The sequence below is a fragment of the Crocodylus porosus genome, unplaced genomic scaffold (genome assembly GCF_001723895.1).
Source record: "Crocodylus porosus isolate Cpor-Errol unplaced genomic scaffold, CroPor_comp1, whole genome shotgun sequence".
In the NCBI taxonomy this organism is placed as follows: domain Eukaryota; kingdom Metazoa; phylum Chordata; order Crocodylia; family Crocodylidae; genus Crocodylus; species Crocodylus porosus.
Window position 1 is genome coordinate 24,816,972 of NW_017728949.1, and position 23,485 is coordinate 24,840,456.

The window sequence follows — 23,485 nt, forward strand, 5'->3', positions numbered from 1 at the left end:
CTGTTTTCTGTTTCTTTGCCTCTTTATAGATGTTGGTTGGACTGCCTCTGTGACACTAACTATGATATAAGCTGAGCATACAGGGATAGGATAGTTTCTTTTACATAATAATTGCTAGGCAGACTTTCTACATAAGTTTCATTTCTGCAAAAATAACACTTCTAGATAAGAAATTAAATCTACAAAATACGCATGTGTAGCTTACTGCCAACAGAGAAAAATACAAAGCGCTCATTTAGCTTACTAGTTAAGACTTCAAGGTTACATAAATGTGAGAGTGCCACGCGGCAGTTATACAGAAGAAAAAAAATCAATAAAACAGTTACAACCCCGAGATGCTGGCCTGGTGGGAGGTGGCAGGGCTGGGGGACAGTGGAGGCTCAGCACAGGGCAGTAGGAAGGGCAGGTGGGTGGGCAGCAGGCAGGGCTGTCCACACATGAAGCCTAGCCACAGTGAAGCATCACTTGGCTGCCTGTGCCCTTGTGCTTGACAGTGGTAGTAGTGACCGAGGTGGGGGGCTGCAGCTCAACCTCTAGCCCCAACAGGTCATGATGCTAAAGCCTTTGGTGTGTAAGCCAGGGCCACCTAACTGTGCCACCTTCTCAATGGCACCACTGTCTTGCCCTTGGCCCAGCCCTCCAGGCCATTCTTCCAGTCTGTGATGTTGCCTGGCAGTGCTTCCCACTGCTGCCCTGGCTGGCTGGCTCCAGTCAGTTCTGGGCATGGCAGACCCCTTTGTCTGTCCCCCAAGGCTGGTTGTGACCGAAGTCCCCTGCTGGCTCCTGCCCAGCATGAGTGGTGGGGCAGGCAGGGCATGTGTGTGTGTGGTGCCCCCTTGATCATGGTACTCTGGGTGGTCGCCCACACTGCCCACCCCTAAGCTTGGCTCTGATTAAGAACCCCCCATTCTCCCACCCTTATATGAGGGATTTTGACCAGTAATTATGACAATTGAATCAAACAGTGGATTTTTGTTATTTTACATGATCTTGTATTGCTGTAATGTTTATGTTGACAAAATGTTAGCATGGATCCTCCCGAGCCTGATGGAAATGGCTGTTCCAGTGGAAACCCAATCTGGTGAGAAGAGAAGAAATGGGGCGCATGGAAGGGTGCCTTTCGGAGAGGATGAAAATAATTAATTAGAAAGAGGACCGTAACTGAACTGTTGTGTAAATCTAGGTTTTATCATATTGAGAAGTTTAATATTACTGGTTTAGTTTTTTTCTTATTTTTCTTTCTAGCCCAAAACAGTTGGCAAAGGAAAATTGGCAAAGTCTACAATTAAATTTTTACCACATCTGTCTCAGGTAATTTTTTTTCTATTTTGTCCCTTCAATTAAATTTTCCCCATTGGAATATAAAGGAAGCATAGGAGAAACTACAGTGAGAATTTACAGTAAGAAATGTATCTAATCAAAACATGTGCATATGGCATAACAACAAACCTGCATCTACATATACAAAAGCATTGAAAATAATGAATGTGGTTTATTTAGACTAATTGAAAATGATTATGGTATAGAAGAGAGGGACAAAGGTACATGTCATCGAAAAGCTGGAATATAGGTTATTCTAATCTCCTGACCCCTTCAGAGCTTAAGGGTAACAAAATATAACAGATAATAAGGTGTAAAGGACCCAATGTGTCAAACACTTATACATGCTTTCTTTACTACCATTAAGGTCAATATAACTGGTCACGGAAGTAAAATTAAGTGCACGTGAAGGACTTCCAGGATTAAGACCTGAGCCTCAATTCAGATCTATGATTTGGTTACACTTGTACAAAACTATGCTGTATTTCAGTTAAATACGGGACAGCTACAGATGGTGAAGATTGCTTGATTCACCATCTATATTAATTTAGTTTTATGCTGTTGTCATTTATTTGAAATAGTGTGATGATACTGATTTGACACTGGGGTAATGAAACAGTGAACCAAGAAAGCTCAGAATACATACTGTGGATTACTAATTAAGAATTTATACTGGGTTGCATTAAGAATAGCTTTTAAGGAGTTAAATAAGAAGCCATTACAAAACTGAAGTTTTTTTAATAAAAGGAAAATAGGTGGAAAATTAATTTATTACTTAACTGAAATGGGAAGAAATGTAGTATATTCCTCAAGTAAGTGAAAGCATAATGAAATGAAAGACAGCTTTGTAAATCCATCAAGAATTCTTCATATATTCAGTATCTAGAGGTTTTACCTTTTAAAGGTATGCAGGGAAATGCAGGAAGAAGGTTAAATATATCAAGACCAGTCTTAAGCAAGTCCCCCAAAAACTAGCAAAATTTAGTCAGTTCCTCATTAGTATTCAATAATTACCTAAAGTTAGAAAAGCTGTTGGAAATGTCAGGAATCTTTGGATGTGGTTGCTTAAAACAACAGATTTTGCATTGGAAATGATACTTAGGCCATATTTTATGGTATAATTACTACTATACAAAATGAAATTTTAATTCTCTCTTGCATCATTTGGCATTCTTAACCTGTGTGCATTTGATTTTAACGTGATACTTAGTTCATTTTGAGCTAATTTAAAATAAACAGTCTTCTTGAAACTATAAATAAGTACATAAAAATCCAGCAACACAACCCCTTTACTCCTGAACTGGGACAGAGCGGGGGCCTTCAAACAGGTAAACCTCTAACCTTGTGTAGGATTTCACAAAGGACACATAAGAGCTATTTTTGTATGTTTCAATAAAGAAGCAAAGCTGGAATGGAGGAAAACTCAGATATTTTGGAGTTAATTCTGCTTGTGTGTGTGAAAATTGTGAAAAGTTACTATGCAGTATCTGATTCCAGCTTTGCAATATCTGAGTTAACAAAAAAAGTTACCAAGATTCAGGTCAAGGAAGTTTTTTTGACAGCCTCAACTAGTCAGAGAGATACAGAATTGTATCTCTGCCTGGGGGAATCCAATAAAAGCTTTTCTTAATTCTTGAATAAGTGTCCTGAAAAATTGAGGGTAGTGCATTTTGGGAAATTGTGAGTCTTAATGTAGTTTAGTGTGAGGAGTCATTTTCCTTACAATATATTTCTAGGAGTTTTACCTGACTAGTAAAAATAGGGAAAGTTAGTACTAGATTCTTGAAAAATAGCAGGAGCCTTGCTAAGTTATTGATGGCTATTGTACACTATGATTTTCACATTAGAGTTAGAGTCCCCATGAAGTGAGATCCAGGATGTGAAAAACTATTTTTTATATTGAAGGGGAAAGGATCTTATCCTAGGTCCCCTGTAGTATTTTTGACGTCAGTTCTTTCCCCTAGTCATAGATTCCTTTTGGTGAAAATGACTTCATCATGTTTTACCTATTTTACTTAGCTGTAGTGTTGCTTTCATGTTTCTTTAATATCACAGATGTCTTGGGTTTGTGGTAGGTATATACAACTTACACAAATTAATAGTAATTTATAAGCATAAAATGTCACAAGTTATTTTTAGTATGTGAAAGATTTTTTTGTGCATGCTCCGTATTATAAGGAGGATGTGGAGAAATTGGGTTCTAGAGGCAGATGACAAAATGAGAAAAGAGTTGGAAGGCAAGCTGTATGAGAAAAGGCTGAGCAGACTAGGATTGTTTAGCTTAAAGACAAGGAGATGGCGGGGGGGCATAATAGCAATCTTCTGATATTTGAACATTTGTTCCCTTTTGTGGCAGGGGGGCAGGACATGAAGTAAGTACTTTACATTGCAGTAAACTAGGTTTAGATTCAATATGAGGAGAAACTTCCTTGCTTGCAGATCATCAAGGCAGTGTAGTAAGTTGTCCAGGGAAGTTATGGAATTCCCTTCATTGGAGGTTTTCAAGACGAGGCTGGATAAGCATTTGACAGGGACGATTTGGGCATACTCTGTGACCCTGGAGGTCCCCTTCCACAACCCTATGATTCTGTGATTACTTCTTGTGTATGTGTGTGAGACACTTAAAGCTTTTAGACTGGTGTGCCTTGGTATGTTATAAAGCTAAAGAATAAAATACTCATTTCAGATAAGCACTAAGCCACAATGGCAGGAAGCTGCTCCTTTATTCCACTTGAGAAAAGAACAGAAAGATGATGGACCTGATGAATTTACTGTCAAAAATGAGTTTCCACCTGGTAAGGTTAACACTCAACATTTAATAAAGGAGACTTCAGGGGGGAAAGTGTGAAACTGAGGTAATACAAGAATAGAGGATTGTGAGACTAGGATTTTATTGCTAGACTGCCGAAATCTCCCAATATGGTCCCAGGCAATCTTATAACCTTTCTGTACCTCAATTTTCTTGTGTGTATAATGAGAACAATAATGCTTAATTTACCTTGTAGCATTATGGTGCAGGTAAACTTACAAATATTTGTCAAACATCTTTATCATCTTGGATAAAAAATATAGTATTAAGTGTTGCTCATTACTTCGATATTTTTGGTTCTTCACATAAAATATTAGATTGAGGTCTGGCACAAAGTTTACATTGTGGTGTAAATGTTTCCAAAAGTTAGGTTTGCTTTTACCATCCTGTAACATTAAAAAATCATCATTTTACTGCTTATTCATTAAGTGTTATTTCTTTTACATAAAAATAATTCATATACATTTTCCTTTTAACATCAATCTGTGGGGTTTTTTAATGATTTACATTGTATAACATGCCATATTTCCTCACATATACAACACATGGCTTTTTCCCAAAAAACAGCTGCTGGACATTGGAGTGTGCATTACATGTGAGAAATGGTAAGCACAGTTTCTGCTGCTCCAGGTGAAACCAAAAGTAAAATCTGCAGTGATCCATAGGGAGCAAAACAGTCAGTGAGCTTGGCTTCCTACCTAGTTGCTGCTACTCAGTTACTTACTCCAAAGAAAGATTTTTTCCCCTTCATTATGTCTTTTAGAAACAAGGTGTATATTATTCTAGTGCATGTTATATACAAGGAAATATAGTACTATAGCAATGTTTCTAATTTATTAGTAAACTACGGAACTGGTTCTGTTATTGAAGCAAATGACAAAGATCTCCTTGACTTCAAAGAGGAAGAGTTAGGGGGTTTTTTGTTTGGGTTTTTGGGGGAGGGGTTTGCTGGGGAGGGAGGTGTAGTATGTGAAAACCAGTACAGTGATCAAGGAAATACATTTGGTGGGGGAAGGGGTGAATCTTGGCCCAGGTAAACTCAATCCCAAAGCGTCTATTGACTTCATTAGACACGATTTTACTCAAAAATCTTTATAAAAGAAATATGGTTAGCATTCAGGTTTACTTTAGCACTTAACAAATATCTTTATGAACTATTGACACTAGCAAAGAATTGACAAAAACAATGACATCTGTTTATGAAATTGTAATATTTTATTTTTTTATTTTCATTGAATAGGCTGGTATAATTTTTTATGGATTCATATTTGTATTCATTTTTAATGCTTTATTCACTTTTTCTGCAAATGACTGATCCTTGAACTATGGTGAGAGATCTTAATTGGAATAAATTAGAGGTGAGGGCTTTGACAACTGAAGTGTATTTATTACTTTGTGAGCTTGGATTCATAATATGCAACTTCCATTTGTGTTTCATATAAGGAGAATATTTGGAAAAAAAGAATAAGAGACGCAAAATACAGGACTCTGAAGTTGGCGAACCAATTGCTGGAACATCAGCTTGTAAAGTGCAGGACAGCTATTGTCCAAAAAAGGCTCGTGAAAATTTTAGAAGTGCTCTTGTTAATATCATAATGTGAGTTGTCTTCTTTTTGTATACATGTTCTTTTTCCTTTTTCTAAGGTGAACTGAAACTTCTAAAAAATGTTAGCTTAAAAAAAGGTTTTAAGATTGCCAGTCAATAGTAAGCTATGTATATGAATGCAAAATATATCAGTAACTCAAGAGACCTAGCAGGTAAAATACTCTTTTCATCACTCGTAGTAGTTTCAGTAAAATTGACCAGCTATGGAATAAACTGTGGAACCACAAGGACTGGGATTCAGTTGCATTTATTTTGACTGTTTAGAAAACTACTTGGAAAGAATGACAAACTTTTACATATGACTTTTACATATGACATATGATCTTTTTAGTAGTGAAGGCTGTTGACCTTCTGTTTTGTACCCCCTGTTGAGTACTGCAAAATAGATAATGTCTTAGCCTTTGTGCCTTACAATAAATGACTTCATGAGAACTGGAGGCTCTGTTTGTATGCGACTGTATCTCACACTTTAACCTCTATCCTTCAGTCTGCTGTGCTTTCCTATCCTCTCTTACTATTTTATTGATATATTTATTCATTCGTTTTGTCATTTATTTTATTTTGAGTAGACTCCTCTCTCTAATTTTTTTGAATTAAAGAATTGTTTGTTTTTCTGTTAAACGTACATCAGAGTGATTCATGTGGTATGATGGCGAGTGTGTGTAGGATTAGATTGCTTGTGATGGAGGATGGAAACACTTTCCCTCCTGGAAGAGTTATGTCTTGGGATGGTTTGCTTTGGAAGCACAAAAGAGCAGGTATTAGATCTTGAATTAAAAATAGATTTGGCAGCTGGAATTGATCAGATGATCCATACCTTAAAGATCTCGAGTCAAACTCAGTAAGGGATTTATAATGGATTTAGGCTGTCCTTATTTGAGAAGTGTTTAGTAAATATACCTAAAATTTAGTGTTTCCCCTCTCCTTTTTGAAAGTTCTTGAAGTGCGATAAAAATTGTCCATAAATGATGTCCTGATGCATCTTATTGTTAAAAGCATTATAAAATTATATCCACTTTACTTTTATAACTTACACAAAAAGATGGAATCATGCACCTTGCACTATTAAACTACAATGAGACTATTTCATACTAACTTGTTGTTTTATAATACAGCAAGCAGTGATGCCTACAAGACATTTGAAAACTATATATGGCAGTTAGTGCTAATCAATGAATCTTGAAATTTTAAAAATGTGTTGTGTCACATATGTCTTTAAATGAAATTTAGTTGCATTTATGTTGGTTTATTATATAATAAAAAAGGATAAATGATTTTCCCAGGTATTCTAACTATTGAATTATTTAAGTATTATTATTGACCTTTAAAAATATTCTCATTCTTTCACAGTCTCGGACATCTTAAATCTTTAAAAATTGAAGTCCTGTGTTTTTAGAAATCCTTTTGTTTAACATCCATTGTAAACTTTGTATAAAATTATACCATATTTTCTTGCATATAACACACTCTTTTGCCAATCACAATTGGGGTGCATGTATTAAGTGGGAAAGTTGACTTTCTGCCCAGAAAAGAAGTACCCTGCTTTGATTCCTGCTCCATAGTGCAGCACCTTTGTCATTACAGTTCAGGCTGCTGTGGGAGTCTTATTGGCTCATTGGCTTACCACTCTGGAGGTGTTAATAACATCCTCTACTTTTTAATTGTCTTGACTTTCCACTAATTAAATTAACCTTTCTTAGAGCAATTTTGCTGTCTGCTTGCACTCCTGGTCTTTTTTCCTATTTCACAACTCTTTAGCTTTTTTCAAAATCATAGGTGCACCCAAAGAGCCCAGTCTTCAGCTGCAGGTGGGGTTTTAGTAAAGCAGGAAAAGGAAGGGTGAGTCAACTGAAGATTAGGTTCTGTCCCTGCTCTCTGCAGGGAGACGTAGTTAGCCATGGTAATCTGAAGTCAATCAGAAAGCATGGTAGATATACTTCTTTATAGACTAAGTAAGATATATGTCTCCCTGAACCTATAATTCTGTAAAAAAATCTTTTCCCCTTCCTTCTGTCTTTCAGAAATAAAGTGCATATTATATACAAGGGTGTGTTATATAGGAGAAAATATGTAGTGCCTCTTCTGGAAGCACAGGGCATTTTCATATGTGCTCCAAGAGGTGCAGGGAAATGCTTTAATTAGCAAGCCATGCTAATTAAAAACATCTGAGCGTCATGTGTATCAGCGTCCCCTGTGCTGAAAAATGGCAGGGCAGTTTGAACTAAAGTTCATCAAACAAACTTTAGTTCAAAGCACCTTGGTGCTATTTTTCAGCTTGGGGATGCTGATACACATGACAAGGGAGGCTGCTGGATTTTCGTGCTCCAGCAGACTCATTGAAGTCTGTTTTGACGCACTGGATTTCCAGCGTATTGGAGCTGGCTCCCTGCATATCTGTAGAAGCCCATATAGTCTGCATTGTGTGTATCTTCTGCTAAGGAGATTAGCAGCCTGAAGACTTCTTTGGAAATGTTGATAAATTCAACTGAACAGAAGGGTGGAATCTAATACTGTGATTTAGCATCAGAAGAGCTGGTAGTGTAACTGTAATGAATACTTGACTACAATGTTTTAATTGTCATAACAAAGATTTTGTATATTGGTAGTTTGGCATTATTGGTTAATAAAGAATGTATTTCTTCTCAAGCTTTTTTGTTTTAATGATGTCATAAATTAATTGTCATGAACTGAATTAGAAAAAGTGGTTAATGTATATATATCTAACGCTTACAATAAGACAAGTTTTAACGTATCATGGCAGATCCTGTAGTTTGTATTAATTTTAGTAGTTCTTACTGACTTGATTGTGGAAAGATACATAACTGATATTCCAAAAGTATTTCCTGTTTAAAATTTAAATTTAAAATTAGATTGCATTTAGAGAGTGTAGAATTAAGGATCAAGCCTGTAAACCCTCAAAGAAAAGATGTTTGTGAATAACATTTTGTCTGGAAAAATATTAGGATTTCAATATAATTTTTCATGCTTACGATTCCAAAGGTGGCAATCTTTCTTTTGCTTGGTTGGTAGTTCTCAGATATGTGTGATTTACCTAAGGAGTACAGGGCACAGCACACATAATATCATCTTTGTTTTGTCAGGCAGCAAAGCTTTACTATGGAGCAGCCTACTTCCCTAGATGAAACTCAGCCTCCAAAAGCAGATTTTTCTTCACCAATAGAAAAAGACATATTGGTAATTAAACACTACACCTTTCATATAATATTACTATAAATGATTGCTTTTATGTTTCTCTTAACTTGTGATGAGGTTATTGATGTTCTGAATTATTATGGTAGTAGGCACTTTAATTTCCTTGAGATATTAGTTTTATTTGATATACTGTAAAGAAGTTTTGTTATTGAGAATTTAGATTAATTTTTAAAAATTTAGGTAACAAATTATCTCAATCTAAGTCAATTCTGTTTTGTAATTTTCTTTTGTTTTTAATTGTCTAAATTATTTTTTGTTGATAACATGTATGTACAAAAGAAGACTTGCAGGTAGTATTATACTGAAGAAATTAGCGTTCCTATCTGTCTCTGTCCTTATCCCTTCTAGAAAATTGAGCAGAGACTGTTTTTAGGTTCATTGAATAACATCGGTGAGAGGAATGATTGAGAGTTGCCATGGAGGAAAGAAAGGTGTGTGGGCTGTATGCATGTTTTAGCATCTGCTTAGACAAAGCAATGTATTCTTTCCTCTGAAAATATTTCTCCTCTTAGCAGGAACAGAATGCAATAAGAGGACTCTGTTACGGAGTCTTATTTGGCTACAGGGGGGTTTCTCATTAATCCAGTAGCTTTCAACCTTTTTTGATCCTTCCATATTATTTCTGAATTTAGTGGCATCCCTTTTAAAAAACTCTGATTTATTACAGTGCTTAGTGCCTTGCACAGGGTCTGTGCAAGTATGGAAGTGGGGGGAGAAGTGAGCCCTTACCTCCTCTCACCCTGTGGCACCCTTAAAAGGATCTCCCAGTACTCCAACTGATAATCAATGCATTAATATTTATTACAGATTAAAATGCTTTGCAACATGTTTTTTTCTATATTTTCTCCGGCCAATTATTTTAAACTGGATAATCGACTTTTGAAGTGGAATGAGCTAATTTTGTGATGTTCACCCAGGAACAGGTTCAAATGGTTTGTTGTCCTGTATGTATTTCAAATGTACTTTCCTGCAACTGGGAAACCTCCCACTGCTGTCTTACATTTATTTCGCATCTGGATTGCTCTGTTTGTTTACCTGTTTGCCCTCAATTGCTTGAGGTTACATTGACTGGATGTTGCCTCCCTGTTTAAATGCCTAACCTAACCAAATGTGCCAGATTTACCAGACAGATGTACTGCTCACATACACTTGTTAGCATTACAGTCTTATGGATTCTCATGGACCAGTGAAGAGGTGATGAATTTGAAAGATCTTTGAAAGATCTCAAAAAAATGTTTAGCAGCAGCCCCTGGAATGGCAAGAATTATGAATATCTGACAGAGCTGATTATGGAGAGGGGTCACTCTTAAGGCAAATTCCAATACCACAACAAATGAAAGAAACATTGGCAGAATTATAAAAAAAACCAAGGGAATCAACAGAATTTCCAGCAGTGTTCCTGGTATTTATACCTGCTATTGGCAGTTGGACCAGAGGAGAAGTTTTTACCAAGGAGGCTACCACGAAACACTAAACTTTGTGGGCAGCTTTTAAGGCATCCAAGAGACTGCAGAACTCCATTCTGACAGGACACCACCACTCTGACAGGACACCACTGAAGAAATTTTTTTTCTGAAAACCACGATCCCATGCAAGAGCCAAAGGTGGACCCCAAGGAAGACATCCAGATGAACATGCAGCATAAATAGTGCTTGGGAGAGGATTTTTTCCAGAAGCTGAACATGCTGTCCTACAACACAACTGGGCACGGCTACACAAAATGTGGCACTGCACATTAATGTAGTTTACTGTGAAGTAAGTGTGCGTGTCTACATGTGTCTGCACTTACTGCACAGTAAAAACCCTTAATCCTGCTTAAATTTTCTACTTGCAGATTTGCAAATGCAAGTAAGAAATTTAAGCAGGATTAGTTAATGTGTAGTAATGCACACGTAGACGCGACCTGGGAGCAAGTTTGCTCCTGGGTCTGCCCAGTCACTGCAGGCTAGGAGCCTCTCCTGGCTCTGGGCTGGGCTGCCTCTATGGCGGTCCCTGTCTGCAGGTTATCAAAGCCTGCAGACATTTTGAGCCCTGTGGCACACTCACCAGGGAGCCTGGGCAGGCCACAGGCTACCTGTGCCTGCCCGCCTGCCTGTCAGCACCCCAGCACTGCTGCTTGGCACTGCACTGCTGCGCGATTGCCAGGGCAGTGCCATCAGGGCCAGTTGGGTGCTGAAGGGAGCTGCAGGCTGCTTCAGCTTCTAGCCAAGCCTGTCAGCCCCTCAGGGCCACCTACACGCAGCTTCTGGGCAGCAGGGCCAGTGTCATCTGCCTGCAGCAAACCCCAGCAGCTTGCCTTGCACCTGAAGGGGCTATGGAGCGTTGCCTTTGCTGTGTGGCTGCCAGTCCCTTTCTATACCCTTGCACTGGGTGCTTCAGTCAGCTGCCCAGGGCCAGAATCACAGGGACCGCCATGTGGGGGCCCAGAGAGCTGGCATGGGTCCCAACATGGCATCCTCCTCCTACCCATGCCTGTGCCTTCCACCCAGGGCCTCAACTGGAGTCAGGAGAAGACTGGCAGCCTTGTGGTGCTGTGGGGTGAGGGAGAAGTGCTGCGACAGTTTGAGTGGGGCAGGTGCTCCAATACCCACATTTATGAGGCCCCGTCAAGCTGGAAGTGGGAATGAGGGCACAACCAGCCAGCACAGCAGTGCCGCATAAAAGTCAAGGCCTTCCGGGTAGTTGGTTACTATGATTGACCACAATCGTCAGTTCAGGTGTGCCCATAAGTCCGTCCCCTTTATGCGACAACTGACAGCCATCCTGGCACTTTGGGACGCAGGCCACAGCTGTGCAGTAGACACCAGCATGGGCTGCCCAAGTCCCTGCCTTCTCACTGGAGGAGAGACCCTTGGGCATGCAGCACCTCATCCCAGCCAGCTTCCTGGCTATAGTTTCTACCAACAGCTTGGGGAGCCCTGGCCAGTGCCTGCCTTGCCAGATACACAGCCCTAGAGCCAGACATGAGATGCAGCCACCTGCCAGCAGTGCTAACTGGTGGGGGGCCTTGGCCAAGTGTCAGCCCAGCGTGCCCCACAGGCAAGCCCACACGTGGGTTTGGCAGGTGAGGATGTCACCTACGAGAATGTGTAGGAACAGGCTAACTAGGAGTTTTGGGCTGAGCTCCTGGCCCTGGAGCATGAGCAGCTCCAAGTGTTGTGGGAGCAGAATGTCAAACTGGGTTGGGCAGTGTAGGCCATGGATGATGACCATTATGTGCTGGACACCATTCTGGCCCTGGCAGTCACATTCATGCCACCCGCTGCCCAGCCCCTGGCCTGAACCCTGCATATACCCTGGCAGCTGCCCGCTGCCCCGCAGCAGGCCCCTGCCTGTGCCTGGGAGGAGGTCCTCTGCTGCCTGTAGGTGCCAGGTACCCCTGGCCTGTGCCCTGCCACATAGCCCTCCCACCAGGGCCCACTGCTGTCACTGCCGCTGCAGGTGGTGCTCCTGCCTCCAGGCATCCTCTGCACACCACACCTTCTCCATCCAGGCCTCGCAGAACAGCTCCCCTTTCCTCCTGGGCCTCACAGATGTTATGTAGCACAGAGTCTGTGATAATGACTCAGGGGTGGTTGTCCTTGGTGACCTTGAGGTGGGCAATGAGGGAGGCCAGTAGCCCTTGAGGCAGCCAAAGGCATCCTCTACCAGGATGTGGGTCTGGCTCAGGCACTGGTTCAAATGGGCCTGGTGGGGGTCCAGGTGGTTGGTGTTGGGCCACATCTGCCAGGGCAGGAGAAGGTAGGCATGCCTCCAGGGGCCTCCCCAGTGGTGGTTTTTCCCATGCTGAACAGGTGTCCTATGTACTAGAGCCTGCTGTCGTGGCCAGCTTCAGCAAGCAATGGGTAGCCAGGTGTTTTCAGGGAGGACTGGGTGCATGCTGGGGTACTGCTGCTCCAGGTGGGGCTGGAGCTGCTGGAGCAGGTCCCAGAAGGTGGCCCAGGTCACGCGGAAGCTGTCCAGTTATGTCTTCTCATTCAAGATGTGCTGTATAATGTGCTGCCACCAGTGCTGGCTGGCCCCGTGGGCCTAGAGGTGGCATGACTGCAGGCCCAGGAGGACAATGGTGGCCCCGGCAGAGTAGTTCATCATTGGCATCTCTGCCACTGGCAGTCATGCAGTAGCAGTGGTGGCTCTGGTCAGCAGCCAGGCAGGTGATTTTTGCACACTGGGCAGCCGGGCTGGTGAGACAGCCATGGGCTAGGTGCTAGTTGGTGCAGCGGCCCATCAGGGCCTGTGTGGCAGCAAGGAGGGATGCGGGGCACTGGTTGTTGCTGTCCGGGTCAGGGGCTGGAGCAGCCATAGTGCCAGAAAGCAGAGAGTGGGGCTAGCATTTGAAGACGGCTGCTGGGTGTTGGCAGCTGCAGCAGAGCATAGAGCTCCCCCTGGTAGCTGCAGGGGCCCATTGCAGGGCTGCAGGAAACTGGGTGGAAATTTTCTCCCTTGTCAGCACCTGTGTAGATGCTTGCCCAAAAGGGCTTATGCCAGATTAGTTTACATAAGTGTAAATTTAGGCTGGAGTAAATGCATGTATAGATGTGCCCATTGTGTAGGGTTTTTTTGTTTAATTTATTTTTCTGTCACATTTGTTCTGGGACCTGAGTGCTTGTTGCCCTTTTGGACAGATGTGAGTGGAACCTTTATGAGCCTGGTAAGCTTTTATCACCTTTATGCCTCACTCCATGTTCAAAGTGGCACCTGCGCCATAGATTTGTTACATTTTACATTTTTTCTGAAGTAGTTTTTTGTTGTTGAAATTTTCATATCTTACAGTCACCAACCATCCTCCTTTTCTTACCTTTTTAATGTTGCCACTCTCACCTGGTTCATTGCTGTGCTCTTTACTTTTTACACTCCAAATGGTAGCTGAATTGTTAGGTCCCTGACACCTATTACACATAAGATGTGATTAACTGGTTAATCACCTCTTAAGTAGTGAACTGACCACATTTTCATTCAATGGCATGAGAAAACCAGGAATAAGTGACAAAGTTATTATGCAAAATATGTGTCTGGTTCTTGTCACGCCTTTAATGGAATGTGTGGACACACAGTCACATGGGAGTGTGCTCTGGAGGCTGGGAACATGGGTTAGCTGACTGAGGTGCAGCTAGAGGAGAACTGTGAGACAGGGAGCCCCGATCAGCTGACTGAGCTTTCAGCTGTGGGAGTGTAGGGTGCCCCATCCCCACATGGATGGGAACTCTGAACACTGGTGGAGCTTGCAGCTGCCCTTTGCTCCCATGGCTGGAAGCCCTGGTAGGGACTGGAGCTCCCAGCAGTTGGAGGTATACCATGTGCTCCTATGGGTTGGAGCCCAGCAGTGTTCAGAACTCCCGGCTGCTGGGTGCACACTGTATACTCCCATGGCTGGGAGCTCTGACAGGTGATGGGGGTCCCAGCCACAGGACTGAAGATTGCCAGTGAGGGGGGAGACCAGTATCACACTCCCGGATTACCCCTGCATCGGCAATATAGTGTAATGGGATCCGATGCTTGATCCCACAGTCATACCTCCTGCTATGCATGTGTGGCATGACAGGAGTCGTGATTATTGAAGTCATGCTTCAGATCCCATTTCACCTTCTTTTTAATGTCTGTCAGCGGCCTTAGAATGTAATTTGCTAATTGTTCATTCACACCCCCCCACTCCCCACATAAAAACAGTTTTCTCTCCCTTTCATGTGATCAGTTTTCTATACTCAGCCCTTCTTAGTCTCACTCAAGCAGGTCGGTGATGGGGTTAAAAAATAACAAACCCCAAACAACAATGCAATGCAGTTATGATTATTGAGTTACAATAAAGAATTGCTTCACAAGTTGAGCAATGCCCTGAGTCTTTAGCTACCTTAGCATTTTATGAGGTGCATTTCCCAAAGTGAGACATTTAAAATGCATGGATATTGTAAGTCAGTGATCTAGTTTTATGTAGACTTTTAGTATTGTTAACTTCTTTGGTTCAGAACACTTATTTCAGAAGCCTTTTTACATTTCAGTGCATTTTGTACAGTTATTTTGTGTGTTATAAAAGCGCATAAGGCAATAATGATGTTCTATTTTGGCACAAGCACTGCAGGACAGTACAACCATTCCAAGCCTGCCTATATTGATAGTGTTGCTCTTCCAATTCAGCATGCAGCTCTGGAAGAATGGTTCTGGTGAATATCGTTGATTTGCTCATTGACATTTTCAACAGGAGCCTTGTCTGTCTCTTAATTTTTGCTTTGGTAATATCCTTCAACCTAAGGACAGCTTGTAGATGTGCTATGACCATTCACTGTCCTACACATCTCATTGTCATGGGGCGGGGATCTAGGAGTGGCCGTGATCTCTCCTAGCACCCCCTACCGTGCCAAGTTGGTGTCAGTGCAACCTCGTTCTCTCCCGCCATGTCTTTGATGTCATTAGTGTTATGGGAGGCTGCCTTTTCAACCCCTTGAACATGGTACCCCTGATGTATCCCGGTCTGTGCCCTGTCTTAGCTGACTCCATGCCCTAAAGCCTTCAGGGCTACGCGTGGCTCTTCCCACCCCTGATACCATGCCTCAAGCCTTGCAGATGTCCCGGACATTGTCTAGTCAATCCCTTACTGCGCCCTCACGGCGGCTCCTTGCTTATCTTGCTATAGCCCGCGTCCTCACGGACGCCCTCTGGGCTCGTCTCAGTTACCCGCACCCTCGCTGGTTCCCTGGGCTCGTCTTCCCCGGCCTCTCTCGTGGCTGTTTAGCTTGCACCCTCACAAGCGCCCCCTGGTCTCTCTCTTCTCACAGATGCCCGCGTTCCCTGCGGACGTTCTCTGGCCTCTTTTGCGGCTGCGCTCACACCGGGGCTCTCTCCCACGATCCCGCCTGCATTGGGGCCCTGCCTCACAATCAGGGCTCAGGTGGTCGTAGCCGTGCCTGACCCCAAATCCCCTCCCTGGGGCTTCTTGCCTGTGCGCCCTCCCTGGGGCTTCTTGCCTGCCCTAGGGCCTTTCTCTGCACTTGGGGCTCAGGTGGCTGTAGCCATACCTGGCCCCTAAATCCCCTTCTTGGGTCTATCACTCCTGTGGGGCTCAGGTAGCCTTGACCTTACCTGGCCCCAATGCACTGTGCCCCTTCTCAGGGCTGGGGTCAGTGCACCCTTAAATGCTGTGCCCTTTCTGGCACCAGGGTCCCCACACCACTGTGGAGCTCCTGTGAGGCCTCCTCCAACCCCTGTTAACCTCACCTGGTCCTCCGGTGTAACAACAAACAACCAAAAGCATTAACGTGAGCCCATCAGCTTCAACTCAGGACTAAGCCTCCTGGCTAAAACATCAATCAAACCCTTACCAGGGCTTTCTCCACCCAGTCCTCAAACCAAAGCTGTTCAGGCCATCAAGCTTCTCTAGGCTGCCTACTCTAGCAGAACTCCTTCTCCCTTGGATGTTAGTGGGGAACTACCTGCTTGGCCCCAGCCTAGGTTGTTTATATAGGCCAGGCCCTGCCCCCTTCTGGTCAGATGACCGAACTGCGGTTGCTCCAGCAACTGGCACCTGTACCTTTTCCTAGGCGCAGGGCACTTCAGTACCCTGCAACACTCATACATACTAGGATTGGTACAGGGACCTATACATAGGGGAAGCCTATCATTTCTGGGAAAAGACTAACTCAGGGGTAGGCAAAATACGGCCTGCAGGTTGGATTTGGCCCACCAACTGATTGGATCTGGCCTGCCCCTGCAGCACTCCACATGGGGCCAATCCCTGCCTGCAGCAGCATGCACTGTACTCCAGCCTGCACCCAGCCCCGGCCACCATGTACAACTTTTGGTGGGGCTGCTTCTGCTGCTTGGTTCCCTTTACCTCCTGTGGCAGCTTCTCCTCCTGCTGTACTGCTCCGGGCTGGAACGAAGCTACATCCAAGCAGCTCCCGTCCCAGTGTATGGGGCTCTGAATCCAGCTCCCAGGTGCCTTCCACCTATTCCACCTACCTGGCATGGACAGCTGAGTGGGTGGATGGCAGCCAGGAGCTGGAGTCAGAGACCCATGCATTGGGGCAGAAGCTGCCTGGCTAAAGCTTTCACCCAGCCCAGAGAGACAGAGCAGGTGGACGAGCTGCTGCTGGAGGTGATAGGAACTGAACAATAACCACACTGGGAGCAGCCCTAGTGGAAGCTGTGTGTACTGGCCAGGGCCAGGTCAGTGGGTGTGGGCTGGAGTGTGGCGCAGGTTGCCCTGGGCAGGGCTTGATCCCATGGGGAGCACTGTGGGGACAGCAGTGGACTACACTGCCTGGGTGAGCTCTGCTGCATACACCTGCTGCCCTCTCCCTCCTTTTATTCTCAGCTTGCTCCTGGGACCTAACCCCAAGGCAGCCCCCCCCACACATGTACATACTCCTCCACACACCCCACACCCTCACACAGCTGCCTTACGACTCTGCCCTGTGATCCTGGCCTTGCCCACCCATTTTGCTTCTGAACACCACTCCCTGTTCGCCTGCAGCCCCATCCCACACAGGGAGTTTTTATGACTTGTTGTGGCAGGCAAGGGTGCTGACCTGGCCCGTGACAACTCATCAAAACTTCCTATGTGGCCCCCAGGCCCAAATAATTGCCCACCCCTGAACCTGGTAAATGCTATCCAGAACTGGAGAAAAGGCAACCTTTTTTCATTGTTTTCTTGGAGAGTGGAATTTAATACAATAATTTTTAGTTCTGTTTTTGTCTGTCTTTTCTCCAGAGACAGGAGCACTAGTCACTTAAGAATGGTTAAAAAATCTTGGTCAAGACAAAATCTTGGGCTAGAGGAATTTTTGGAGGCCTTGTTTCTGTATCCCAGGAGGAGTGGAGAAAGAGTGGTCTCCTCCCTCCCTCTCTTCCCTGTCTTTTGTATTCAGATCACACTCTCTGTTTAATATGCTGCTCTGTGCATGTCCTTCCATAGCATCTGTTGCAGTGAGCTCAAGCTCACAAAACCTTGTGCTATAGATCTTTGATCTCCCTAAGTCCATAATATGAAATCTACCCTGCCTTCTTTCTTATGGAGAGACAAGGGGACAGGAGACATGGCTAAGATGGAGATATACAGATATGGTTCCTCACATTTTGTAGAATTAGACTTTCCTGCTGGATAAAATTTGGTATAATGTTTCCACTGTCACCATCACAATCCCTACCTAACTGTTTCCTGTAGCATACGGGAAACAATATATGCTTGAAGGAGCAAAATGTATTTTCCTTCTGACTTCCCATACTTAAAACAAGAATAATGCAACCCCACCATGGATTCCACAGTTATGAGTGACGTTCCTAGCTCAGGATACACACTGCTGAGAAGAAAACAGGCAAAAATCCTATGTTTACATGCATCAGTGACCAAAACAGTATAAACATGTTTGCACACTTACTTTCAGACATAATTTGTGGTGTTTTTGTTGTGATTTATGTTCCATGTAGTGTAGCATTTGATAAAAAGTTTTTATTATTTTCAGCATTTCTTCAATAAAAGCTACTATTGACAAAGGATCAATACAGTTTCATAAAACTGCATATGCTAGGCACATAATAAAATGCCTTTTCATAAAAATCATTTCAGAAAGCATAACAAAACAATAAAAGTTCATGTCAATTGTTTTAGCTCCTAGCTTTGAAGTAGGAGCACATTATATCCCTGATTATGGCCTTGCTACAGTTTGGATAGGCAAACTCTTTGGTTCTTCATAATGCTCCAAAAGTCTCTATTCTTCAGCCTTGTGCTCAGAATGACAAAATACAGCAAATAGATAACACTTAAAGTAGAAAATGCTTAGCAGCCTCTGGCCTTATTATTAGGTACCACAATCTTTGTGCTCTCCAAATATGCACTCCATTCATTCTGCATCTGCTCAAGGTGTCGTTAAGCAGATTCTTTCTCTTGTCCAAGTGTGGCAAAAGGCTTCATAGGCCATGGAAGCAGTGGGTAAGCTGGATCTCCTATAATGATGGTGGGAGCCATGACACCATTTATGTCCACAACAGTTTTGGAAGCACAGATTTTTTTTCGCTAAAAAAATAAACTGGTCTGCATGTCTAAAGATATTGAAATCAGGTATCTTTCCAGACCACCCTACATTAATATTGGACACTCTCTCATGTAGGTACAACAGGTATTGAGGTAACGTGGAATAATACTCATTTCTGTTGATGCAAGCTGAGGTTGGTATGGTGGGAAAGAATAGGCATGTGGGTCCCATTGATGGCTCTTGTACAATTTGGAAGCCCCTACCATCAAATCCATCAATGTCTTCCTCCAGTGGATTGTTGTACTTCATAATCTGGGGCATCAGCAGCTTCTTCATAGCAGTCCACAACTTGATAGCAACAGCCCTGATATTTATAGATAGGGTGATCTTACTTCCCGGACTGACCAGGACAGTCCTGGATTTTGAAGGCTGGTCCTGGCCATCCCGTGAAAAGTAAACCAAGTGTCCCAGGCAAGAGCTGGGAAAGAGGAATCGCTAGCAGAGACCAGAATTGCCTTAATAGGTTAGGTTGGTTAGCTGAATGACCCTTAAAAGGGGGATTGTTAATACCTGAGAAGTAAAGAATAATGGTCATTAAGGGGCCATTGACTCCTTAGCTGCCTGAATGGTAATACTAGTAGTGGTGTGCCTGCCCCTCCCTGTACCACTGGTATTCCTGGGGGGATCAGCATCCCAGATTTCACATTGTCCCATATGGTGACTCTATGTATAGCACTGGTTAATATTTGGGTGTAGTTAATTTCCAGGTGATGACAGCTGTCTTCACCGTGCTGATGGAGGCTTGCCCGTGGTACTGTGCTGCTACAGTTCTGAGGCAACTTGTCTTCCTGAAATTCTGCTGCCACTGTTGGTCATCCTGAGTTTGCTGGAAGAGTATGCTTTGTATTGGTTGCTTACTGTTTCTCCCATCTACTTCCAGCCTACTATGCTCCTTGAAACCTTTCACAATTCTCATTCTTTTATATTTACTACAAGGATTTTCTGCAAGTAATGTGGAACATGTTGAAGCTTGTCATTTCTGACCCCTAGAAATTCAGGTTTATTTTCTCTTGGGATTTATGAGATTTGACTCCCAGGGCAGTGGAGCTGAGTACCTGGCTCTATTTCCTTTGTTCCACCATCACTGGTATTTAGTTCTTCTTACTTCAGCCACTCCATAGCCATAATTTTGTCCAGCATCTCTCAGCAGCCTAAATAGTTTGTTGCATTTGAAAAATATTAAAAAAATAACTCTTAGGCTATTCCATAAGAGTATAACTTTTGACATACAAAATTGTAATTCACGGGCTATAGAACATATGAAAGGTGAGGGCTGGTAAAAGTCTTATATTAAAAATTGGATTTTTAATTTTAGCATTAGTGTGGATGCCTGTGAATTTTACAGTGCTTCCCCTTACTGCTGACCAGCTTATTGTCTGCCTTGGTGTTCCAAGAAAAAGAAAAGAAAAAATAGGATAGACATCTGGCTGGTGTCATTTGACCCCAGCACTCTTTCCTGGCTAGGCAGTGGGTCGGACTCCATGATCTGTTGAGGTTCCTTCTGACCCTAGCATCTACAAATCCATGAAAATGTACTGAAAATTGGGTGCATCAAAGAAATGCTTATATGCTTCACTTTCATATAAAAATGTAGTATAAAAGCACTACTAGGGTGCACTAATACAATTTAGAAGTCTTAATAATACAAACTAATAATCCACAGCCTGATCTCAGGGTTCCCATGCCTAGGGATGAGTAAAAACCCTGTGTGCTGTCCAGTTGGGTAGCACATGGATTTTATAGGCCCTGGGGACCCTGGGATTGGGTTGCAGCAGCCTGATCTCAGGATGCCAGGTGCTGGGGATGGGTAAAAAATTTGTATGTTGCCCAGTTATGCAGCATATATGGTTTTACAGGTTCTGGATACAGAAGTCCGATTTTGGAGTCTCCATACACCAACTTGTAAAAACCGTGTACACCTCCCAGCTGGGGTTTTGACAATCAGCTGGTTGTCAGCTGGGGCCAAGAATTGGATGGGGGCCCTTTTGGTCCCTGGCCCCAACTGACAATCAGCTGATTGTGGGCATCTAAGTTTCAACTTGCTGGTGCAGGGGGAGCCTAGGATCATGATTCCAGGCTCTGCCTGTACTAGCAAGTAAATTGTGATTGGGATCTAATCCCCAAACCCAAAATCAGATGTCCTACCATGCATGTGTGATATGGCAGGAGGCGTGATTGTTGGGAATGTGGATTAGATCCCATCATGCTTTAAAATGAACATGTGTCAGGGCCTTAGGTGCACCTGCAAAATAATAATTTTGCATAACCACCTGCATCTGTGTTGTATTCAAGCAGTCACTGTCACATTCTGATGAACTAGGATCACTATTCACTAGAATCATCAACCTCAGGCATGCCACAAATTAAGCCTCATGCTCTCGCTGATTGCTTCTATGGTCCCATTCCCCTGTCCAATTTGCTGCTCTGCTTTCTGCTCCCTGCCCCCTCCCCTACCTGACTTGGGCCACACAGAGCCTGCCCATGGCGTGCATGCCATAGGTTGGCCACACTGGATTAGAAAGCTAGAACATACTGTTTATAGTCAATGGTGAATACAAGGTGAATTTGTTGCATTATATTTTAGTATGATGCAATTATATCATCTTTATAACTTATAATTCATTTTGATTTATTTTTTAGATTGTATTAAGGCCAGCTGAAACCTAAAAATGAATTATAGGTGTTTACAGTATAACAAATTCTTACTGCTCATGAAAAGTATCTTTGCTCAGAAAATGCATATATCTATCAAAGACCACAGAAGAGATGACCATCTTTATCCTGTTATTATCAGACTAAACTCAGCCAATTTATTTTGTCATTATTGTGCAGAAATACTACTATTACATTCATCATGGAATTGATACAGAACACGTGGCCCCAATGGATGACTCTTGGCTGAAGCATATTTTGGATTTAGTCCCACGGCATCTGAAAGTACTTAGCAAAAGTATTAATTTATTGTCTGATGAAATGAAAGAAGACTATCTTCTCAGTGTAAAGAAAGCCATAGGTAAATTGGTGATATCTGGACTTTCTATCTCCAGCTTTATTGATACAAACAAGTATTCATTTTGGGATGCTGTCATTATAATAAATGGAATTTTTAGATGTGTTTAGGTATTTTTAATAAGAAATATTTATGGTTTCAGCATTTGCTTTTACCTTCTAATAGAGAAATTTTAAACTATTCAGAGCTTACACTTTCTTCAAGATTTTCCATAAAAATGATTTTATTTGGTAAATCACAAATCAAGTTACTTCGTACTAAATACAGTCATTCTCTTCAATGGGTCGCATTATTTGGCCCTGTTTTTAGTGTTTTTTTCCTCTTTACTCAGGTTATTTATGTGGTTTTTTTGTTCTTTTTTGTAATATACTTTCTTTTAGTTGACTTTGTTTTAAGAGATCCCAGGGAAAAAGATGAAGACACGAAGCCAGAGCTTCCATCTCATCGTGCAGAGTAAGAAAACATATTTCTTCCTGAACACTGACTCTAGGGAGTAATAGGGTGAATACTCTATGTAGGGAATACTTCTTAGACCAAAGCAATCCATCTTAATTGGAGCAACCTATGAAACACAAAAAGGAAATAATATTAGGTTATTTATTGTGTAAATTTATACAACGCAACATTATTAGAGAGATTGCAAAATATATGGTTAGTTGAGAACAAACCTCTTGCAGTATTTAACATCGTAAGTGATTTGTAAATCTTGGACTAAGCCCCACAGAATTTGAAAATAAGTGATAATGAGTCAGATCATCATCTAATGTAAATTAGCATTACTCCACTGATTTTAATCCACGTACTCCACTGATTTTAGAAAAGCTGAGTGATTATATAACAGTGAAGGGTCTGCTTAATAAGTACTATGTCAAGAATACAAAACATAACAGCACAAATAAGATAAGATTTGTGTTTTTCTGTCAGAATAATTCAGTTACGTTTGTTAGCTGTCCAAGTGTTTATTTAGTTTCTTGAGCAGGTTTTATAGTCTGTCCTGATTTCATACGTCCAGAATTATACTGCTAGCTTTATACTAGCTAGCTTGGATATATGTATATGAGTTGCAATTATAGTGTAGACATACTTTTTGTATACAGCAATGGCTTATATGCATACATAATATATATTTTTTAATGTAGACTGGCTGCTAAGAGTCATTAGAACATGAAAATCAATGTCATCAGCAGAAATCTGCTATGCCTGGTACAGACCCGCATAAAGACTTTGACTAGTCCACAATGTGGTTTCAGCCCTTATGGGATTTTAAAGAAATGGATACGGTTTGGCTGCCTTGTGGCGGCTTGTATTTTTTGGTAGTCGAGCAGTAAACTGACAATAAATTCTAGCCTGAAAGAAAACATCTGTAAGGAGCCTTCATCATCCAGGTCATTAATGGAAATATTGACTAGTATGAGACCATGATAGACCCCCTGTAGAACTCCACTTGATGTATCTTTCCAGTTTGAGAGTGAGAAAGCAGTCTATCCAAACCAAAGTTAAGA

At 42.4% G+C, this 23,485-nt stretch overlaps 1 protein-coding gene across 2 annotated transcripts in view; it reads left to right on the forward strand.

Annotated features, from left to right (window-relative positions):
• Positions 1-23,485, forward strand: part of DNAH7 (dynein axonemal heavy chain 7) — a 226,155-nt gene that overhangs the window by 7,763 nt on the left and 194,907 nt on the right. Inside the window, exons 2-7 of one of the 2 annotated variants that reach the window (XM_019553881.1) lie at positions 1,246-1,311; positions 4,007-4,115; positions 5,573-5,726; positions 8,837-8,930; positions 21,806-21,986; positions 22,364-22,436. In XM_019553881.1, the coding sequence (XP_019409426.1) occupies positions 1,246-1,311; positions 4,007-4,115; positions 5,573-5,726; positions 8,837-8,930; positions 21,806-21,986; positions 22,364-22,436 (677 nt within the window). Of the gene's footprint in view, positions 1-1,245; positions 1,312-4,006; positions 4,116-5,572; positions 5,727-8,836; positions 8,931-21,805; positions 21,987-22,363; positions 22,437-23,485 lie in introns of those variants that run through there. The other variant, XM_019553882.1, reaches the window with a different exon arrangement.